A 21,369-nucleotide genomic window follows, 5' to 3' on the forward strand; every position below is an offset into this window, starting at 1 on the left:
AGGCCCCTCCAGACACCCGAGGGGGGCCACCGGAAAAATTCTCGAGTTTCCCATAGACTTACATTGGGCTCGTTGCTCTGGTCAAGCACCCAAGCATTACGATCTGCTCGACCCGAGCAACAAGCACCTGAGTATTTTAGTGCTCGCTCATCACTAATAAGGCGCCACATGGCAGTTGTAAACCTACTACTCTCGTCATGAAACTTTCAAGGCTTGTTGGGAGTTGTAGTTCTACATCAGCTCTACAGTGAGAGGTTGACGATCCCGTCGCAGATGATGGGAGCTGTCGTTGTAATGAGAGCACTATATAATAATGTAGGGGCAACGATCCTGCGTGCCAGGGTGGGGATCCAACAAACCATTTGCCTTTTGCCAGGGTATTTGGATACTGGACTAGGGCAGCAAACTGAACCTTTGCCCCCGGGGTTTAGGAAAGTCAGAATGACTCCTGTTCTATATTTAAGACCTACGAAAACATAAAACCGGCAGATTCACAACCAGAATAGTCAGTCTGTGTGTACATGGTATGGTGGCTGCAGGCAGGCAGTGCTGGGCTAACAGATGACGTCCCCCCTTCTGACAGCCATTGATTGGCTGCCCCATTGTCCTGCTGTCAGCCCATGCTTGCTGCGGAATTTCCCTAGTCTATGAGTCACCCGTTAACCCATGGTACGCTGGAGTCCGCCACCAGTCCATGGGAAGAGCTGCACTGCAAGAATACAGGGGATTCAGGATAGCAAGGGTGCAGGCGACTATGCTCAGCCCAGAGAGGAAGAGTAAGCAAGGAGGGGAAAGAGGAAAGTGAGGGAGGGGGTGGCAGAGACAGCAAGGAGAGGAGGAAGGAGGGGGCTTGTTTTGCTCTGTTCCAGTTATGGGAAGTACAGTATGAACTGAGCTCATAGTAGCGACACAGCGACATTAGGAAACCGTGCGAAAGCGACGCCGAGAGACGAAGGGAACAGCTGCAACGCACCCGATAATCTCCAGCAAAATCCGAGACTTGGGGGACACCCGCCAAAGCTAATCGGAGTGACAGGGTCCCCGCACCTAATTTTGGAACTCCCAGCGATGTCTCATGATATAGGCTGTGAGACCCCCAAAGTGCACGACAACGCACAGCACACAGTCTATGTCCTGGTGGGATCCGGTGCTGACAGCATTCAGCTGCTCAGGTAACGGAAAGCTGAAATACTCCACCTGGGGCGGCAGGTGGATTGGGGGGGGCATCTGTTTGTAATCCAACGTGAGCACTGATGGGGGGGGGTGGTTACATAAAAGCGGTATTGTTGGGATGGTCGCATCTAGGGGCACAGTCTTAGTGTCGTGCTCCCGCCTCTCGAGGCAATTAGGGGGCTTCGCATGGGCATTGCATAGGTTTGGACGAGGGTAGAAATGGGGCATTGTATTTTTGGAGGAGACTTGCACAGGAGGGAGGAGAGCAGGAGGGAGAACTACTTGGCTTTTGCTTAGTCATTCAGAGACACAGGCAGCTGGGCATAGGACACATGGGCATAGTAATAATTACACATGGCTAATGAGGCGGGCATGGTACCTAGTGCTATGGGAAGGGGTGACTGGGGGGCATTTGGTTCTGATTACAGGCTGATGTTAGCAATCCAGGGGTTAAGCAGTAGGTAATCTGAGCGTCCTAATATTAACACTGGGTTACTTCTTATACCTACAAGGCGCGAGAATGGCTGACATAAGCAGGGCTGTGTCCCCTCCTCCGCTGCCTAAAAGTTGTGCAACTCCAGCAAAGTCTGTGTTGTAACAGCATGTCTGAGAAGGGGCTGCACAGGCGCCCCCTAGTCTCCAACCCGGGAAGAACAAAACATACAATGGAGAAATTCAACAAGACCCTGTAAAGGCTGACTTGTCTCAGACTGCAGCACAGCAGAATGCAGGCTATTGTTCCAAGTTATCAGCCATGGATTTGCAATGAGTTGGTCTTAAATATGCCCATACACATTCGATTTTGGTTAACAGATACTATTGATTTCTATGCTATGTAAAATTTGGGCCTGATTCATCAAGCAGTTTGCGCCAATATTCTGGGGTAAAACTGCTTGAAATATTGCCAACTTTTTGCGCTAATCCGCTTATTTCCCCGCTCTATGAAATTATACTAATTTGAAATTTCGGGATTGATAGCTATCCTGAATACTCCAGATCAGTGATGTGCAACCAATGGACCCTCCAGTCCAGTGACTACAACTTCCATCATATCCTGATGGGCTGTCCACCTTTGAAGACTATTTTATTTTTTATTAAATTCATGCATTTGGGGCAAAAAAAAATTTTCGTATTTGTGTTTCATTAAAAAGTTAGCACCGTTTGCCTTCTAAAACCCCTGTACCGTACTGTCTATCTCTGGCTGCAGAATGGGTTAACTGAAAATCCATCAGTGAACTCATTCAGATTGAATGATGAGAGGTTGATACTCTTTTATCTGTTTTTTTTTTTTTTCTGTTCTTTCCTCTCAGCTGATTTAGACTACATGAAAGTTGAACGTGCAGGGAAACAAAGAGCCTTTAAAAGCCATAATGGTGCAAGATGTTTAATTGAACCCAATTGCAAAAATTATTGTCTTTAAAGATGGACAACCCATTACAGACCATTTAACTAGGTCTGCAAATAACTAACATCTGGGTTGACATTAGTCTATCTATGACTTGACACAGAACTATTGAGGATGCTCTCACTTTGCAGGCCCCATATCTTAATTTGGGGGGATGTTATCCCGATGTTGCACAGATATAAACAAAATATTGTTGAGCATTTATAGCCAGGATTGTGGGCAGCCATATTGTACCGGTCAGGACAGCAATATGTGAAGAAGAGATAAGGAGAGCCGACATTACTGCATGGAAAGTCCATTCGTAGAACAGCTGATAAAATGGATCCGGTAATGTACCGAGGAACAGGTTGTAAATTCTGATAGGGCACATCATGTCTTAAGAAACAGCGCCAGGAAATGTTAATTGAAGATCCGCCCCTTAAAGGATGACCTGGTCATGGGGATCACACAGCATGGACTATACTTGGATCTGGATTCAAAGGCCATTAAACCCCATAACACTTTGTACACAAATTTTGCTCCATATACACCCACAGCTGTAATCAAATTTCTGATGTTCTTAACCATGCTGCATACATGACCTATAAAAATCCTACAAGTACACTCAGGATTACATTTTGGTATGAAATCACGAGGCTATTTCGGGGCAACGAACATTTGGAAGCAATTGATGAGTGTGACGAATGAAAAGTATATGTTTCATCTGGAAATGCAAATTATGGACGCTGCAAACTGCGTTCACTTATGCCAGTGGGACTCGCCATCAGAGTGTGAGGGCTAGGGGTCCCTGGGCCCACCATACACAACGAGGACATAGCCTATAACTCCCAGTGACTACACACCCATTGTATAGCCTCATCATTTAGATTTTATTAGTGCAATGGCCCTTTAAGCTTCAGGCATGAGCACAACATGCATCATCTTCTATTCAGCCACTTTTTAGTCCCTAGGAGGCTGGGTGACAGATAGCTAATATGTTCTCCAAGAATTCTCCCTCAGAATTGCAATAATTAGTGCTGCCCCTCTGGAGGTTGTAGGCACTTCCTCCGCCATATTATTCGTGTACATGAATCACTGAGATATGAAATTAATGGATATATTGTAAACTGTAGGCCTCATGTATACATCTACCATGGAGACAGTGGTCGCCCATAGCAACCAATCAGGCTCCTGCTCTTATAATTCTGAGCCAAGCTGGAAAATGAAAGAAGCCATTTGATTGGTTGCCATGGTCAACCATGCTGTAAAGTAAATAATAATAATCTTTATTTTTATATAGCACTAACATATTCTGCAGCGCTTTACATACATTATCGTTCCTGTCTCCATCGGGGGCTCACAATCTAGATTCCCTATCAGTGTGTCTTTGGAGTGTGGGAGGAAACTGGAGAACCTGGAGGAAACCCACACAAACATGGGGAGAACATGCAAACTCCTTGCAGATGTTGTCCTTGGTGGGATTTGAACCCAGGACCCCAGCGCTGCAAGGCTGCAGTGCTAACCACTGAGCCACCGTGCTGCCCTGAATGTGAACCAGTCACTCCTAGCTGCCAATCAGGTTGCAGCTTTTATTTGGAAAACAGACTCTGGACAATAAGAGCTGTAATTTGATTGGTTGCTTGCTATGACCAACTTCTCCACTTTTGGTTTCTGTTTTAAATCTTTAACCCCTTCATGGCCAGACTTTTTTTTTTGGTTTGTGTTGCCATATTCTGGGATCCATCATTTCTTTTTTTTTTCTGTGCTGAGCTGACGTTTTATTGGTCCCATTTTGCCGTATATACAAAGTTTTGATCGCTTTTTTTCAGGAGGATGTGCGGCCTCCAAAACACGGCAATTCTGGACTTTCAATATATTTTCTCTATATCGTGTTTACTATACGATATCTTTTCTGTTTTCATAGATCAGACTTTTGTAAAGTCGGCGACACCAAATCTATTCATTTTTTTATTTATTTTTTTTTAACTGGGAAAGGGGATGATTTCAACTTTTGTATTTTGAAAACTTTTTTTCATACTTTTTTAGGTTTTAATCTCACTATTTATTCTCTCATCACAACAGTCTGAGCCCCATATTACCCGAGTCAGGAATCGTGGCCGACATTGACGTTGAGACCGCGCTGGAGCCGAGTGAGGAGCAGTTTTACCAGCTGAAGAGCCAGCCGATCCCTTCTAGGTGAGATACCAGATACAGGACGTGACCAGAGGCGAAAAATGCATGACGCAGACATAAATGGAAGGACAACGGCCGCCGCGCAGTCAACAGGAAAACCTGATAAGCTGCAGACATCCAGCCGCACTGATAATACCTGGCACTTTGCGAGATAAGCTGCGCACACTCAGCAATTTCCAGTACAAAAACTGGCTCCACTTCCATATAAATGGAGAAAATTAAAGGGATGACTTAAAAGAACACGCCAAGAGAAAATCATACACTTCATTATGCCTAGCTTAAAGGAGTAGGGCATGACACAAAGCTGCTCGGCCCCTCAAGTCCTGCATTTGGCAATACAGCGTATATTGTTTGATCAGAGTGTTCCAATAAAGAGTAACCCTCTTTTTAATTTTTTAATATCTTGTCAGAGAAATACGTTTCTTTCTCCTCCTGAACTGATCATTCCCTCTCAATTTCTGCTTAAAATCTGTATTTGAAGATCATTGAGATGAGAAATGACAGTTGGTGCTCATAAGATTCTATGGAGATGGGAGGAGGGAGGAGTTGGAGGCTGACACAGACATTCTACTGCAAGTTCTCCTGAAATGACTGTTACATTTTAAAGTCATTTTAGGAGAACTGAATGTCCATGTCTGTCTCTAATTCCTCCCTCCTACCCCTCTCCATAGAATCTGATGAGCACCAACTGTCATCTCCTATCTCGGTAATGGCAAAATTTGTTTTCACTGTACGCAGATGTTTCCCCTTAATTGATAATGAATGGTCAGTGCAGGAGGACAAAGAAGCAGATTTCTCTGATAAGATATATTACAAAGTTACCTATTTTTACATGTATTATTGATTTATGAAATAAAAATTAAAATGACACTTACTCTTTACATGGTATTTCCTGCTAAAATACAATTGATTAGTAAATGCAAGTTTATGGGTCGTCATCTTCTGCCCATTTATATTTAATTATGTCTCTTTTGGGAAAGGGATGACAACTAATATGGTAAATCTGCCTGGTTATACATTGATAAGACACATCTCAGGTTAGAACAAAAGGGTCAGGCATGTTGAAATACAACAGCCCCATCCTTCTTTACCCTCAATATCTGCTGTAGGGGAAGATCTGGTCGCTCCAATACACAATAGACGCTCAACCCATCCAGCCAAACACTGCAGCTCTCAGACAGACCAGCATTGTCGTCATGACACCAAAGCTGCTGCTCCATCTTTTTCCCCATGCTTTACACTGCAGCTCTGCTTGTGCATATATTTAGTGCTTGCATCCAGGCATTTAGGCCTCATTAAGAGAAAAATAGCAAGTTTAGGTCAGCACCTCACCACACATAAATTGGTGCTTAGGTAGCAGTTGCAAGTATGCTAAAAAGAGGATGATCCCAATCCTCCATAATGTCCAAAGGTGAAGAAAGCGACAACAGTAGCAAAAAGTATCTTCTTTATTAATACATCACATTATACAGGGAGACCGCAATGTTTCGACCTTACAAAACAGATAGGTCTTTATTAAACCAAAGAAAACAGATACACACCCACACTCCTCACGATATTGGCCTCGCACCGTTCTCTCCTGGTTCTCCTCCTACCTCTCTGACCGCTCCTTCACTGTATCACCGGCTCCTCTTCCTCCCCTTCTCCCCTTACTGTCGGGGTTCCTCCAGGATCAGTCCTAGGTCCCCTCCTCTTCTCTCTATACAGAGCCCCTATTGGACTAACAATCAGTAGATTTGGTTTCCAGTACCATCTCGATGCTGATGACCCCATTATACACATCGTCTCCTGACCTCACCCTGCATTACTACAAGACACCAGGGATTGTCTGTAACATCATGTCCTCCCTCTATCTGAAACCGAATCTGTCAAAAACTGAACTCCTTGTTTCCTCCCTCTACTAACCTACCTATACCCGATATTGCCATTTCCGTGTGTGGTTCTACCATTACTCCCAGCAGCACACCCGCTGTCTTGGGATCATATTTGATTCAGATCTTTCCTTCACTCCCCACATCCGATCGCTCGCCCGGTCATGTCACCTACACCTCAAAAAATATCTTCAGAATCCGACCTTTTCTTACCTTTGACTCTGCAAAAACTCTCACTATCGCTCTAATTCATTCTCGTCTGGACTATTACAACCAATGTCGGACTGGGGTGCCAAGGGCCCAACAGTAACATCAACTCCTGGTCCCCACTTTTTAGCTACATGCAAATATGACTTTACCCTCATTCACAAATTTATATAGCAATAAACTGGGTAGATTGTTAAATGAATAAGATGCTGTCTTTGTCTGTACATAGTGAATCAAGTGTATTATGCCAAGCACTGCTCATATAAGAGGGTAGTGGCCCACCGGAGGATTCTCCTGTTCTCCAGTGGGCCAGTCCGAGACTGATTGCAACTAATCGGTCCCCTCTTACTAAACTCTCCCCTCTCCTGGGTTACTCTGAGGAGCACTTAGCTGAGTCGTTCTTCCCACTCTGTGTAACAAAGATTGGGAAATTCCTGAACATCCAATCACTGTAGAGGAAATTCAGCAGGCGCTGGGAAAACTGCCAAACGAGAGAGCCCCAGGATCTGGTCTCCCAATAGACATCTTTAAGCTTTTGAGAGGGAACTATGGCAACACTATTCTGAAATGATGAGTGTTTGAGTCAGAGTTGCCTAAATCTACAGCGGCATGTAAATGTTTGGGCACCCCTTGTCAAAATTACTGTAAACAGTTAAGCAAGTTGAAGGTGAAATGATCTCTAAAAGGCCTAAAGTTAAAGATGACACATTTCCTTTTTATATTAGGCAAAAAAAAAATTGTCATTTTTTACATTTTAACCCCTTAAGCCCCGCGGGTGGTTTGCACGTTAATGACCGGGCCAGTTTTTACAATTCTGACCACTGTCACTTTATGAGGTAATTACTCTGGAACGCTTCAACGGATCCCCCTGATTCTGAGACAGTTTTTTCGTGACATATTGTACTTCATGATTGTGGAAAAATTTCTTCGATATCACTTGCGTTTATTTGTGAAAAAAACGGAAATTTGGCGAAAATTTTGAAAATTTTGCAATTTTCAAAATTTGAATTTTTAAGCCCTGAAATCAGAGCGATATGTCACACAAAAGAGTTAATAAATAACATTTCCCACATGTCTACTTTACATCAGCACAATTTTGGAACAAAAATTTTTTTTTTTAGGGAGCTATAAGGGTTAAAAGTTGACCAGCGATTTCTAATTTTTCCAACAAAATACACAAAACCATTTTTTTAGGGACCACATCACATTTGAAGTCACTTTGAGAGGTCTTTATGACAGAAAATACCCAAAAGTGACACCATTCTAAAAACTGCACCCCTCAAGGTGCTCAAAACCACATTCAAGAACTTTATTAACCCTTCAGGTGCTTCATAGGAATTTTTTGAATGTGGAAGAAAAAAATGAACATTTAACTTTTTTCACAAAAATGTTACTTTAGACCCAATTTTTTTTATTTTCACAGAGGTAACAAGAAAAAATGGACCGCAAAATTTGTTGTGCAATTTCCCCTGGGCACGCAGATACCCAATATTTGGGGAAAAAACACTGTTTGGGCGCACTGTAGGGCTCAGAAGGGAAGGAGCGCCATTTGACTTTTTGATTGTAAAATTTGCTTGAATAATTAGCGGACACCATGTTGCGTTTAGAGAGCCCCTGTGTGCCCAAACATTGGAGCTCCCCCACAAGTGACCCCATTTTGGAAACTAGACCCCCCAAGGCACCTATCTAGATGCATAGTGAGCAGTTGCAACCCCCAGGTGCTTCACAAATTGATTCGTAAAAATGAAAAAGTGAAAAAAAAAACACTTTTTCATTGTTACGAATCAATTTGTGAAGCACCTGGGGTTCCAACTGCTCACTATGCATCTAGATAGGTGCCTTGGGGGGTCTAGTTTCCAAAATGGGGTCACTTGTGGGGGAGCTCCAATGTTTGGGCACACAGGGACTCTCTAAATGCAACATGGTATCCGCTAACAAATTGAATGGAAAATCGGCTCAAATTGTTAGCGGACACCACATTGCGTTTGGAGAGCCCCTCTGTGCCCAAACTTTGGAGCTCCCCCACAAGTGACCCCATTTTGGAAACTAGACCCCCCAAGGCACCTTTCTAGATGCATAGTGAGCACTTGGAACCCCCAGGTGCTTCACAAATTGATTCGTAATAATGAAAAAGTGAAAAAAAAAACACTTTTTCATTTTTACGAATCAATTTGTGAAGCACCTAGGGGTTCCAAGTGCTCACTATGCATCTAGATAGGTGCCTTGGGGGTCTAGTTTCCAAAATGGGGTCACTTGTGGGGGAGCTCCAATGTTTGGGCACACAGGGACTCTCTAAATGCAACATGGTATCCGCTAACAAATTGAATGGAAAATCGGCTCAAATTGTTAGCGGACACCACATTGCGTTTGGAGAGCCCCTCTGTGCCCAAACTTTGGAGCTCCCCCACAAGTGACCCCATTTTGGAAACTAGACCCCCCAAGGCACCTTTCTAGATGCATAGTGAGCACTTGGAACCCCCAGGTGCTTCACAAATTGATTCGTAATAATGAAAAAGTGAAAAAAAAAACACTTTTTCATTTTTATGAATCAATTTGTGAAGCACCTGGGGTTCCAAGTGCTCACTATGCATCTAGATAGGTGCCTTGGGTGGTCTAGTTTCCAAAATGGGGTCACTTGTGGGGGAGCTCCAATGTTTGGGCACACAGGGACTCTCCAAATGCAACATGATATCCGCTAACAATTTGAGCCGACAATTTGTTAGTGGATATCATGTTGCATTTGGAGAGTCCCTGTGTGCCCAAACATTGGAGCTCCCCCACAAGTGACCCCATTTTGGAAACTAGACCCCCCAAGGCACCTATCTAGGTTCATAGTGAGCACTTGGAACCCCAGGTGCTTCACAAATTGATTCATAAAAATGAAAAAGTGTTTTTTTTTTCACTTTTTCATTTTTACGAATCAATTTGTGAAGCACCTGGGGATTCCAAGTGCTCACTATGCATCTAGATAGGTGCCTTGGGGGGTCTAGTTTCCAAAATGGGGTCACTTGTGGGGGAGCTCCAATGTTTGGGCACACAGGGGCTCTCCAAACGCAACATGGCGTCCGCTAACAATTTGAGCCGATTTTCCATTCAATTTGTTAGCGGACACCATGTCGCGTTTGAAGAGCCCGTGATGTGCCTAAACAGTGGAGCTCCCCCACAAGTGTCCCCATTTTGGAAACTATACCCCTCAATGATTTTATTAAGGTGTATAGTGAACATTTTGAACCCAGAGGTACGGCACAGAATTTGTTTACATTAGGTCATCATATTGAATAAGTTGTCATTATTCTTGAGCGCAAGTGCTCGCTACTTGAGTTTGCATCGGGTACTCAGGTATGCACCATGTACAGCGTGTGCTCGAGTGACATGCTCGAGTCCCTGCTCCGCATGTTTCACGGTTATTAGACACCCAAAAAAAAACATGCGGGGATCGCTCGTGCATGGCAGGCAATCCCCGTAAAGTTTTTTGGCCGCGAAGCATATGGGGCAGAGACTCGAGCATGTCACTCAAATACCCACGATACTCAATGCATACCAGAGCACCCGATGCAAACTCAAGTAGCGAGCACTTGCTCTCAACACTAGTCGCCATATCGTCATCTTTTTTTCTTACTTTTGAAAAAAATCCCAACCCCAGCCCTAACCCTAGCACAACCCTAGCCCCAGCACAACCCTAGCCCCAGCACAACCCTAGCCCCAAACCCAGCCCTAACCCTAGCCCAATCCTAACCCAAGAGTCGTCATGGCAACACCCGGGAAGCCTTTGCAGACTACGCTGGAAGCCGGAAGAGGAGGTGAGTATCGCCGATCACCTCCCCTTGCCCCCGCAATGCCGCGATCGACTTCGATCGCAGCATCGCGGGGGTTAATGTGCTGGGAGCGGTGCAGGACCGCTCCCTGCACATAGTACCGGGTGTCAGCTGTGACAATCAGCTGACACCCGGCGGCGATCGCGCCCGCACAGCCTGTGTGCGCGCGCGATCGCGATGACGTACTAATACGGGTCTGGCTCTTAAGTCCCAGGGCACAGACGCGTATTAGTACGTCAGATGTTATTAAGGGGTTAAAAATTACAAAAATTAAAATGGGCCAATGCAAAAGTTTGGGCACCCTGCATGGTTAGTACGTAGTAGCGCCCCCTTTGAAAGTATCACAGCTTGTAAACGCTTTTTGTACCAGACAAGAGTCTTTCAATTCTTGTTTGAGGGATTTTCATCCATTCTTCCTTGGAAAATTCTTCCAGTTCTGTGAGATTCCTGGGTCGTCTTGCATGCACTGCTATTCTGAGGTCTAGCCACAGATTTTCAATGATGTTCAGATCAGGGCACTGTGAGGGCCGTTGTAAAACCGTCAGCTTGTGCCTTTTGAGGTCGTCTATTGTGGATTTTGATGTGTGTATGGAGCATTATCCATTTATAAAAGCCATCCTCTTTTCAACTTCAGCTTTTGTACAGATGGTGTTATGTTTGCATCAAGAATTTGTTGAACTGTTCCCAGTGCCATTGGCTGCACCACAACCCCAAAGCATGATCGATCATCCCAATGCTTAATGGGTGGCGAGATGTTCTTTTCCTGAAATTCTGTGCCCTTTTTACTCTACACATACCTTTGATAATTATGGCCAAAGAGTTCTATTTTAATCTCATCGGTCCACAAGACTTGTTTCCAAAATGCATCAGGCTTGTTTAGATGTGCAGGTGTCTCTTAACAGTAGAACAATGTACCACAACTCCAGAGTCTGCTAAATCTTTCTGAACATCTTTTGCAGTCAAGCAGGGGTTCTGATTTGCCTCTCTAGCAATCCTGAGAGCAGTTCTCACTGAAATTTTGCTTGGTCTTCCAGACCTTATCTTGACCTCCACTGTTCCTGTTAACTGCTATTTCTTAATTAGATTTTGAACTGAGGAAAGGACAACTTGAGAACGCTTTGCTATCTTCTTAACGCCTTCTCCTGCTTTGTGGGCCCCCACCATTTTCAGAGTGCTAGGCTGCTGCTTAGAAGGACCCTCAGCTGATGTTTTCTGGCATAAGGTTAGGGGAAGCTGGGTTTTTATAAAGCTGGGAAATTTGCATCACCTGGCCTTTCCTAATGATAGTGAACAAGCCATAACTCTAACAGGCTAATTAAGGTCTGAAACCTTGGTCAAAGTTATCTGGGCACACAAATCTCCAAGGGTGCCTAAAAATTTGCATTGGCCCATTTTCCTTTTTGTTTTTTTTTTTTAATGTAAAAAATGACAATATTTTTTTATTGTGCCTAAAATACAAAGGAAATTTGTCATCTTTAACTTTCGGCCTTTTAGAGATCATTTCATCTTCAACTTGCTTCACTGTTCACAATAACAGTAATTTTGACCAGGGGTGCCCAAACTCTTACATGCCACTGAATGTATGCAGCAATAGTGGTGGTTTTTGCCTAGAGAAGGTAAAGACAAAGAATTCCCAGATTCTTATAGACCTATTTCCCTGCTGACGTTGGATATCAAAATATTGGCTAAAATTCTTGCAACACGCCGGAGCCACGTCGGTCGTTCACTCAGACCAGGCGGGGTTTATGCTCTCAAAATCAACAGCCATCAACCTGCGCAGACTGAGACAAACCCAAGGTACAAGGCCATTTTGTCATTAGATGCCAATACAGCATTTGACAGTGTGGAGTGGGGATACATTTCGGCAGTGCTATGGGAGATAGGTTTTGGTCCTAAATTCATCAGGTGGATAATGTTATTATACAAAGTTCTATCAACCAGAGTAAGGGCTAATGGGGGAATCTCTGACAGCTTAGTGCTACACAGGGGTATGAGGCGAGGTTGTCTTATCTCCTTTATTGCTTGCCCTTGCAATAGAGCCATTGGCCTGTCTTATTAGAAAGCATCCTGGAGTGGAAGGTTTTAAGTACGGTAACAGGTAAGAAACTTTTCCCTCTCCAATCCATCCTGAGTGCAGCAGCCAGAATCATATCCCTTTCCAACCGCTACACCGATGCCTCTTCCCTGTGCCAGTCACTGCACTGGTTGCCTGTCCGCTACAGAGTCCAATATAAACTTCTCCCTCTTGCCCAGAAAGCGCTCTGCAGTTCTGCACCACCCAAATCTCCTTCCTTATCTCTATCATCCTACATGTGCCTTATATTACATGAATGACCTAAGACTAACATCCTCAATAATCCGAACTTCCCATTCCCACCTCCAAGACTTCTCACGTGCTGCGCCAATTCTTTGGAATGTACTACCCTGGACAATTCTACTAATCCCCAATACCCACAGTTTTAAGCGTGGCCTAAAATACATTCTTTAGACTGGCCTATCGCCTCGCCACACTTATCTAACTATTCCAGTTCTGCCCATACTAAATTTTCTTCCACATCTGGTCCCTTGTACCTTCTGTTCACACACATCCTTGTACTTAATAGCCCTCTGTGTCTGTACTGTACACATATTGGCTAGTGACCGATTCATGTAGTGTTATGTGAATACCCTATATATTACATTGATGGCTGTATCGTACAATACAAGCACTTTTTACCATCCACCTTTCGTGTCTCCCCTATTTACTCATAGACTGTAAGCCTGCGAGCAGCAGGGCCCTCACTACTCTTGGTATCTGAGCTGTGTATTATTCTGTAATGCCTTTATTGTCTGTACAAGTCCCCTGCGGAATATGTTGGTGCTATAGAAATAAAAATTATTATTATTATTTTACCCTTCACCCATAAAAACATCATATGATCAGCCATTTGAAATGCCAGAGACAAACCCACAGCTATAGGAACCTGAGCGGCAGCATCTGTAATCTCACTGTTTTATTCCCCTAACAGTCAGACCCCATCGCAGTCCCCTTCATCCTCCTTTCAGACTCCGGCCAGTATGTCTTCACGTATCCTCCTCCGACAGCAGCTGATGAGGGCTCAGGCCCAGGAGCAAGAGAGAAGAGAACAGGAGCAGAACACTGCCCAGATCGTCGCTCCATCCACACCGGCCATCAGCGTCAGCGCTGGTGGCCGCCCCACCCCAGCACAGGTGCCCCTGGAGGTCTTAAAGGTAAGAGAGTAAGACCACTTGCAACTGATATTATTATTAAAGTTGTAAAAGTGGAAGAAAAGTTCACATCCCTGTCATTTATCATTCTCACTTTCGACAGTTTACGTGTGAGACCCGGAGCTATCGAAACTCCATTCTGCATTACATCGATGCTGAGAAATGCAGGACTGGGGCCGGTGCGTGCATGCGTCTATCACCGTGATTTATCCCATCCATTTGTTCCTTATTTTGCAGGTTCAGACCCATTTAGAAAATCCGACAAAATATCACATCCAACAGTCTCAGAGGCAGCAGGTGAAGCAGTACCTCTCTACCACCATGGGGACTAAGGTGCCCCTGCACACCTCTGCCCCAAGTACCACCACTGTTATGCCCAACTCTACTGGAGCATCACCGCAGCCCGAGCAGGCATTGCTCCCCACGGCCAGCAGCGCCCCGAATAGTCCTCTGGCCATGCTGAAAATTGGCTCCAATCCTGAAAAAGAGGTAGGTGCTGACTCCGGTCTTACATTGTCAGCCAGGGCTGCCGCAGGAACTTACTCAGGGCTTTCATTGGCACCACAGTGTTAGTGAAGGCAAGCCCCTAGGGTCATATCCATCCTGCAAGCACCAAGTCCTCATTTTTTGGGGCGGCTGATAGGGCTGATGTGAACCAGTGGAATGAGGTGAATTCCTTTTTTCTATGGGACCACTGATTTCACACATCTGTCTTCTATGATCTGAGTATGGAACCTGCTGGGGGGTCTCCGGACCCGAACTTAAGCATATAAGGCTGTTGAGTTTGGCCCAGAAGATCTGGCACGTTCCGGTCATCACAGTCCAGACTCGAGCAATTAAAGTCAGATGTATGACTATCACTGGACCTATCCTGGGAATCAAGTGATTGACATGCTCAGGCAACCAGTATCCAGAAAGTGCCCTCATTCATTCCTCTGGGGCCCCTTATTCCATCACGCCGGACATCAGAAAACTACTTGCACTAGTGGTCTGCAGCCTGCGACTTTCCAGTTGTTCCGACAGTTCACTTCTCAGCATTCCCAACCCACTTGTGTCTGCTGGGAGTGGTAGTTTTAAAAACCTCCGGCCGTGAATTTTTTTCCTCTTGACAGTTTTTATTCTACATTTTAGATTGATGATGTCATCGATGAGATCATAAGCCTGGAGTCAAGCCTCAATGACGAATTTATGGGATATGTGGAGAGAGGGAACCTACCCAGCACAGTAAGTCCTATCCAATATTTCATTAATTATGGTGGTTGGCGAATTTGGGGGATGTGATGTGCCATTTAATACCCCAGCGCATCAGTCCTAATAGAGCGGTCCAAGTGATGCCCTTATAAACCTGAAAGTGGTTGCATGATAATCATAGATAATTCGCCCTCTGTCAGGTCCCACGGATGCCAGATTATAGCAGCTGTACATCAATTTATACCGTAGTGTGTGAGCGCCATGATGTATATATCCATATATGTTCTATATCCTCAGCTTCCCGGGTCAGCTAATCTGCTGGACATGTATTGTGCTCCAGGAATGACCGCTCCGGCCATCACCGTCAGTAACTCCTGCCCGGCCGACCTAACCAACATTAAGACGGAATACTTCGGTGAGTTCAGAAGCTTATAGCTCTTTTTGGCAATGGACAGTGTAAAGTATGGTGGAGAGTGCCGCTCACTTCTGTTTCATTTTTCTTTGACATAGAACATGACGCAAAAGCAATTATGAAGGAACGTCAGAAGAAGGACAATCACAACCTGAGTATGTATGGCTGTGGGTGTGTAGGGGCGGTATACAGCGGCACTTATGGCATGGACTCAGCGTGCCACCACAAAGCTCTATGCCCACCCCACTTACCCCTACTTTTCCATAGATGGCATTAGCAGCTTCTACATACTAATTCCTGTCCTGAAGCTTCATTTTAATTTCCCCATTTATTAAAGTTTCTTCCCAGTTTTTTTTTCACATGATTTGTACATTTTTCGTCATCCGTCTGACACAAGTTCCTCAGTAGAAATATATGGATTTGAGATACTGAGATTGTGTTACCATAATCGGAAAGAATAGGAACCACACCCAAACTGGCCTGACTGGCTCGGCCGGCATTCCTGCCATGTAAAGAAATATCTGCCAGGCCGGGGGCCGATCTGCCCGTACACGTTCAGGATTCACAAACACTTCGTGGCCACAAGAGAACGATGACACAATCCTCGTATTCATGGCCGCCACTCCTCTCTGTTACCTAACATTCAGGGCGACATCATCATCTCTGATCACGGCCGTCGCTCCTCCCTGTTACCTAACATTCAGGGCGACATCATCATCTCTGATCACGGCCGTCGCTCCTCCCTGTTACCTAACATTCAGGGCGACATCATCATCTCCGATCACGGCCGCCGCTCCTCCCTGTTACTTAACATTCAGGGTGACATCATCATCTCTGATCACGGCCGTCGCTCCTCCCTGTTACCTAACATTCAGGGCGACATCATCATCTCTGATCACGGCCGTCGCTCCTCCCTGTTACCTAACATTCAGGGCGACATCATCATCTCCGATCACGGCCGCCGCTCCTCCCTGTTACTTAACATTCAGGGTGACATCATCATCTCTGATCACGGCCGTCGCTCCTCCCTGTTACCTAACATTCAGGGCGACATCATCATCTCCGATTAACGCCGCTGCTCCTCCCTGTTACCTAACATTCAGGGCGACATCATCATCTCCGATCACGGCCGCCGCTCCTCCCTGTTACTTAACATTCAGGGTGACATCATCATCTCTGATCATGGCCGTCGCTCCTCCCTGTTACCTAACATTCAGGGCGACATCATCATCTCTGATCAACGCCGCTGCTCCTCCCTGTTACCTAACATTCAGGGCGACATCATCATCTCCAATCATGGCCGCTGCTCCTCCCTGTTACCTAACATTCAGGGCGACATCATCATCTCTGATCACGGCCGCCGCTTCTCCCTGTTACTTAACATTCAGGGTGACATCATCATCTCCGATCATGGCCTTCACTCCTCTCTGTTACCTAACATTCAGGGCGACATCATCAACTCCAATCACGGCAGTCGCAGCTCCCTGTTACCTAACATTCAGGGCGACATGATCATCTCCAATCATGGCTGCCGCTCCTCCCTGTTACCTAACATTCAGGGCGACATCATCATCTCCGATCAAGGCAGCCAGCGAGATCTTTGATCAGCAAGACCTTTGGCGTCTTATTATGATCCGTTGACATCAGCACCATTTTTTTAGATATGGCGTGTATTAGTTTTCAATATATTTATTTTTTTGCAGTCGAACGTCGCAGAAGATTTAACATCAATGATAGAATCAAAGAACTCGGGACACTCATCCCGAAATCCAGTGACCCGTAAGTTTATTCACCAGCGATTAATTTCCATCCATTAACCCTATTGAATTTGCAGTTTGGGCACATAATTATTACGTGATGTGCGGCAGAAATTTAAAATGCACTATGGGTATTGCAGCCGATCTGCACGAGTATTAAAGGGGTGTGCTCATCCTCTTTCGCCAGGCTTCCAGCTTTGCCAGTGGGGTGGTGTGCTTCTGAAGATAGACAGTTTGGACCAGCGGCACGGTTGCGGTGCTGGTCAGAACTCTGCGCTCTCCAATGCTGCAAGCAAAAACAGTTGTGCCTCTACAGCATCAGAGGAGCACAGGGGCATGGGCCAGATGCAGACAACTTCAGAGCAGTGCTTACAAACTGTATTCCAAACTGCTTGTAAGCGCTGCACTCTTTGCCTAAGAGACCAGCCATCGCTGATAGACTGCATGGTCTATAAATCAATATCCGCTTGCACTCTTTACCAGCCATCCCTTATAGACCGCACAGTCTAGTGATCAATAACCGCTTGCCCTCTTTATCGGCCATCGCTGATAGATCGCGTGGTCTATAGATCAATATCCGCTCGCCCTCTTGACCGGCCATCGCTGATAGATTGCATGGTCTATAGATCAATATCCGCTTGCCCTCTTGACCGGCCATAGCTGATAGATCGCACGGTCTATAGATCAATATCCGCTTGCCCTCTTTATCGGCCATCGCTGATAGATCGCACGGTCTATAGATCAATATCCGCTTGCCCTCTTGACCGGCCATAGCTGATAGATCGCACGGTCTATAGATCAATATCCGCTTGCCCTCTTTACAGGCCATAGCTGATAGATTGCACGGTCTATAGATCAATATCCGCTTGCCCTCTTGACCGGCCATAGCTGATAGATCGCACGGTCTATAGATCAATATCCGCTTGCCCTCTTGACCGGCCATAGCTGATAGATCGCACGGTCTATAGATCAATATCCGCTTGTCCTCTTGACCGGCCATAGCTGATAGATTGCACGGTCTATAGATCAATATCCGCTTGTCCTCTTGACTGGTCATAGCTGATAGATCGCACGGTCTATAGATCAATATCCGCTTGCCCTCTTGACCGGCCATAGCTGATAGATCGCACGGTCTATAGATCAATATCCGCTTGTCCTCTTGACCGGCCATAGCTGATAGATTGCACGGTCTATAGATCAATATCCGCTTGTCCTCTTGACTGGTCATAGCTGATAGATCGCACGGTCTATAGATCAATATCCGCTTGCCCCCTTTACCGACCATAGCTGATAGATCGCACGGTCTATTGATCAATATCCACTTGCCCTCTTTACCCTATTGCCTCCTTCTCATCTCTTGTATCATGGCTGATGTTTCCTGTCTCTTCGCCCCTTACAGGGAGCTGCGCTGGAATAAAGGTACTATCCTGAAGGCCTCCGTAGAATACATCCGCAAGTTGCAGAAAGACCAGCAGAGAGTACGTGATATGGAGGGCAGGCAGCGTAAGCTGGAGCACATGAACCAGAGCCTGCTGCTGCGTGTACAGGTAATGTGCGCCCCACGCAGGCTGTACTGTATATTGCAGGTTTCTAGTAGTGCCATGCATCAATGTCCTATCCTGATGTTGTCTTGCAGGAACTGGAGATGCAGGCCCAGTTACATGGGATCACAACTGTTCCACCCTCCACTATGTCAGCAGACGTTCCCAAGGTAGAGTCCATCTCCGAAGTGATGTCAAGATTTGGTGTCCAGCCTACGCAGCCGGTGGACCCCTCCACCCTGAACCTCGGCACCCTTCACTTCTCAGACCAGCTGAGTGATTTAGTTGACGGAAACCTGAATTTTCACCTGAGCCTGACGGGTGACTCGGCCATTGCAGACATTCTTATGGATGATATGTTATCACCACTCGGAGGAGCGGATCCCCTTCTGTCTTCCGTCTCTCCTGGAGCGTCTAAGACCAGCAGCCGTCACAGCAGCTTTAGCATGGAGGACGACTCTTGATCAGTCCTCAGATATAGGACTTCTCTAGTACTTTACTCTAAAATCACCAGTCTCTACCCTTCCCATCCGACTGACAGCCGTCGCCCAGGTGGAACCCATCACCAAAAAAGTCACTATGAGTGCCTGATCTCTTCTAACCTGCCGGCATCACCCTGACGGCGGCCATGTTTCATTTCTGAAAACGTTTCTTCCTGCTTTGTAGAGACGTCAGTTCTTAAATCTACCCTAGAGATGAGAGCCAGTTTATGTCACCCTGTTCCCCCAAAATAAGACATCGGCACAATGTAAAGTATGGAGAGATGGGTGATGCAGGTGAATCATGGAGTCTGGTCAAGGGCGCGATACACGCTATAATGTCTGGTAATGAATGAAGGAGGATTGGCGTGCCTGAGAGAGGGCATGAAGTGATGGAAGGAATACATGGCACATTGCAAAAGAGGGTGCCTGCCGGTGGGCAGAAGACTGGCGTACAAGGTGGTGTGCAAGATGCCATGGTAGGGTACAGAAAAGAAGGCGTCTGGGTGAGAACCAAGTGTGCAGTGCACAGGATCAGGCTACCGCCTGAAGAAGAAACCATAGGGCATTATATAGTAGGTGGTATCAAAAAGTGGGTATGATGGTGCCGAGTAATAAACAGTCATATGACCCTTGTTCCCCATATGTAGAGGATAGAAACTACCCCCCATCACAGGAAGACCCTGCCCATGTGCGACTGGTAACTGGGCGTCACACACTGGTACCCAGGAAGGTCCGAATTTTAGCTTGAGGTCCTGGAGGGTGTTTTCATATAAAAGCATTAATCTGGATATTCTTGTGGATACACGGCAGTATGGGGTACTGCAATGGGTGGCACATAGAGAGTCACTGTCATTTACTCTGACAGCTCTACGGTCATAGACAGGAGATAGGTGTTGTCAGACATTACTCGGATCCTCACATATCTCATGTCTAGGGTCCATTACTGAACCCCTGTAGTAATGAATGAGGGACGGGCACATTATGGGGTGCGTGGTGTGATGGCAGCATTAATGTATGGTGTGGATAAGAGAAGGGGTGAGTGAGAGAGCGTGCGGCATGAGAGTGTCAGCAGTGCGCCCGTGGTTGGCGCCTGTCTGTGGGGGGTGCAGATAATGAGCAGTGAGTGTATTGCGGGTGCAGGTCTCGCCCTATTTCCTCGCTGAGAACGTGTTTCTATATAGAGAATAATCTTATGTGTTTTATATACTACAAACTACTAGATGTTACTATATGCTTTAAATAAAACATTTTACACACTACGACCTGTCCACGTGATGCTGTGCGGAAGTGAAGGGTTAATATGAGACCATGTGCAAAATGTATTTCTACAAAGGCTGCACAGACACGTGCAGATGTAGCAGTGGCATCGGGGCCTGCTGCTGCTGCTGCTGCTGGGGGTCTGATTAGTTGATATGGGGGTAAATTCTGTTTCTTTAGACATTTGCAGAAAAAAAAAAAAAATGTTACGCCATCTGGTGATCACAACTGGTACTGCAGGTGTTTTTATTAATCTTCAATCACGGTCTCCCGGCATTAGAAGGACCTGACATTCCCCGAGGACCCAAGAGCGACGTAATGATGTATAATTTACAAGACAACCACTGCCTTCGTCCATACTTGTTTGTTCAACACAAGGCGTGAAGAGTTCTCCCAGAGAAACGTTCCCCGGGGCTCTCATGTTGTGGGATCACACACGTCGCCGATTTTACAGAAACCTTCGGAATTAACTTCCATCTTAAATTTCATTTCCTTTCCCAGATAAGGGCCGATTACCAGTTATGCAGAGCACCAAGGCCCATGGGCAGAAGTGGCGACATGGAGGGTCAATAAAAGAGTCAACACAGCGGAGAAGACGAGCACTAAGCACTCACTTCACCTCCATCACCAGGGCCGGCTCCAGGTGTATACCGACCCGTGGGTGACAGAATCCCACTTGGCCCCTTCTTCACTTTCGATATTTAAACTTCACCTTCCAAGATCTATAACTTTTTTTATTTTCTGGTTGATATAGTTGTATCAGGGTTTGTTTTCTTGCAGTACAAGTGTCACAGCACTGTTGCAGGATATCCCGGGGCTAGGAGCGCCTTCCCTATCCCTCAAGCTAGGGAGTGCCCT

The 21,369-nt window shown here is 45.8% G+C and overlaps 1 protein-coding gene across 1 annotated transcript; it reads left to right on the top strand.

The window, feature by feature from the left end:
- The first annotated feature begins 655 nt into the window (after window positions 1-655).
- TFE3 (transcription factor binding to IGHM enhancer 3) lies at window positions 656-20,513 on the top strand. Its single transcript, XM_073640337.1, has 10 exons — window positions 656-1,172; window positions 4,640-4,753; window positions 13,652-13,874; window positions 14,109-14,360; window positions 15,003-15,095; window positions 15,360-15,477; window positions 15,573-15,629; window positions 17,178-17,253; window positions 18,631-18,778; window positions 18,868-20,513. The coding sequence occupies exons 1-10, from the start codon at window positions 1,069-1,071 to the stop codon at window positions 19,234-19,236; spliced, it is 1,554 nt and encodes a 517-aa protein (XP_073496438.1). The 5' UTR covers window positions 656-1,068; the 3' UTR covers window positions 19,237-20,513.
- The last annotated feature ends 856 nt before the right edge of the window (window positions 20,514-21,369 follow it).

This window comes from Phyllobates terribilis, unplaced genomic scaffold, assembly GCF_046119375.1.
Source record: "Phyllobates terribilis strain yellow unplaced genomic scaffold, ASM4611937v1 Scaffold_7__3_contigs__length_470593459, whole genome shotgun sequence".
NCBI classification, from domain to species: Eukaryota; Metazoa; Chordata; class Amphibia; order Anura; family Dendrobatidae; genus Phyllobates; species Phyllobates terribilis.

Excerpts from the sequence above, each read along its gene's own strand:
- TFE3 (XM_073640337.1), top strand. The coding sequence starts at position 1,069 with ATGTCTCATGATATAGGCTGTGAGACCCCCAAAGTGCACGACAACGCA. Across the intron at positions 15,478-15,572 it reads CATTAAGACGGAATACTTCG|AACATGACGCAAAAGCAATT; the intron begins GTGAGTTCAGAA and ends TCTTTGACATAG. Across the intron at positions 17,254-18,630 it reads ATCCCGAAATCCAGTGACCC|GGAGCTGCGCTGGAATAAAG; the intron begins GTAAGTTTATTC and ends CGCCCCTTACAG.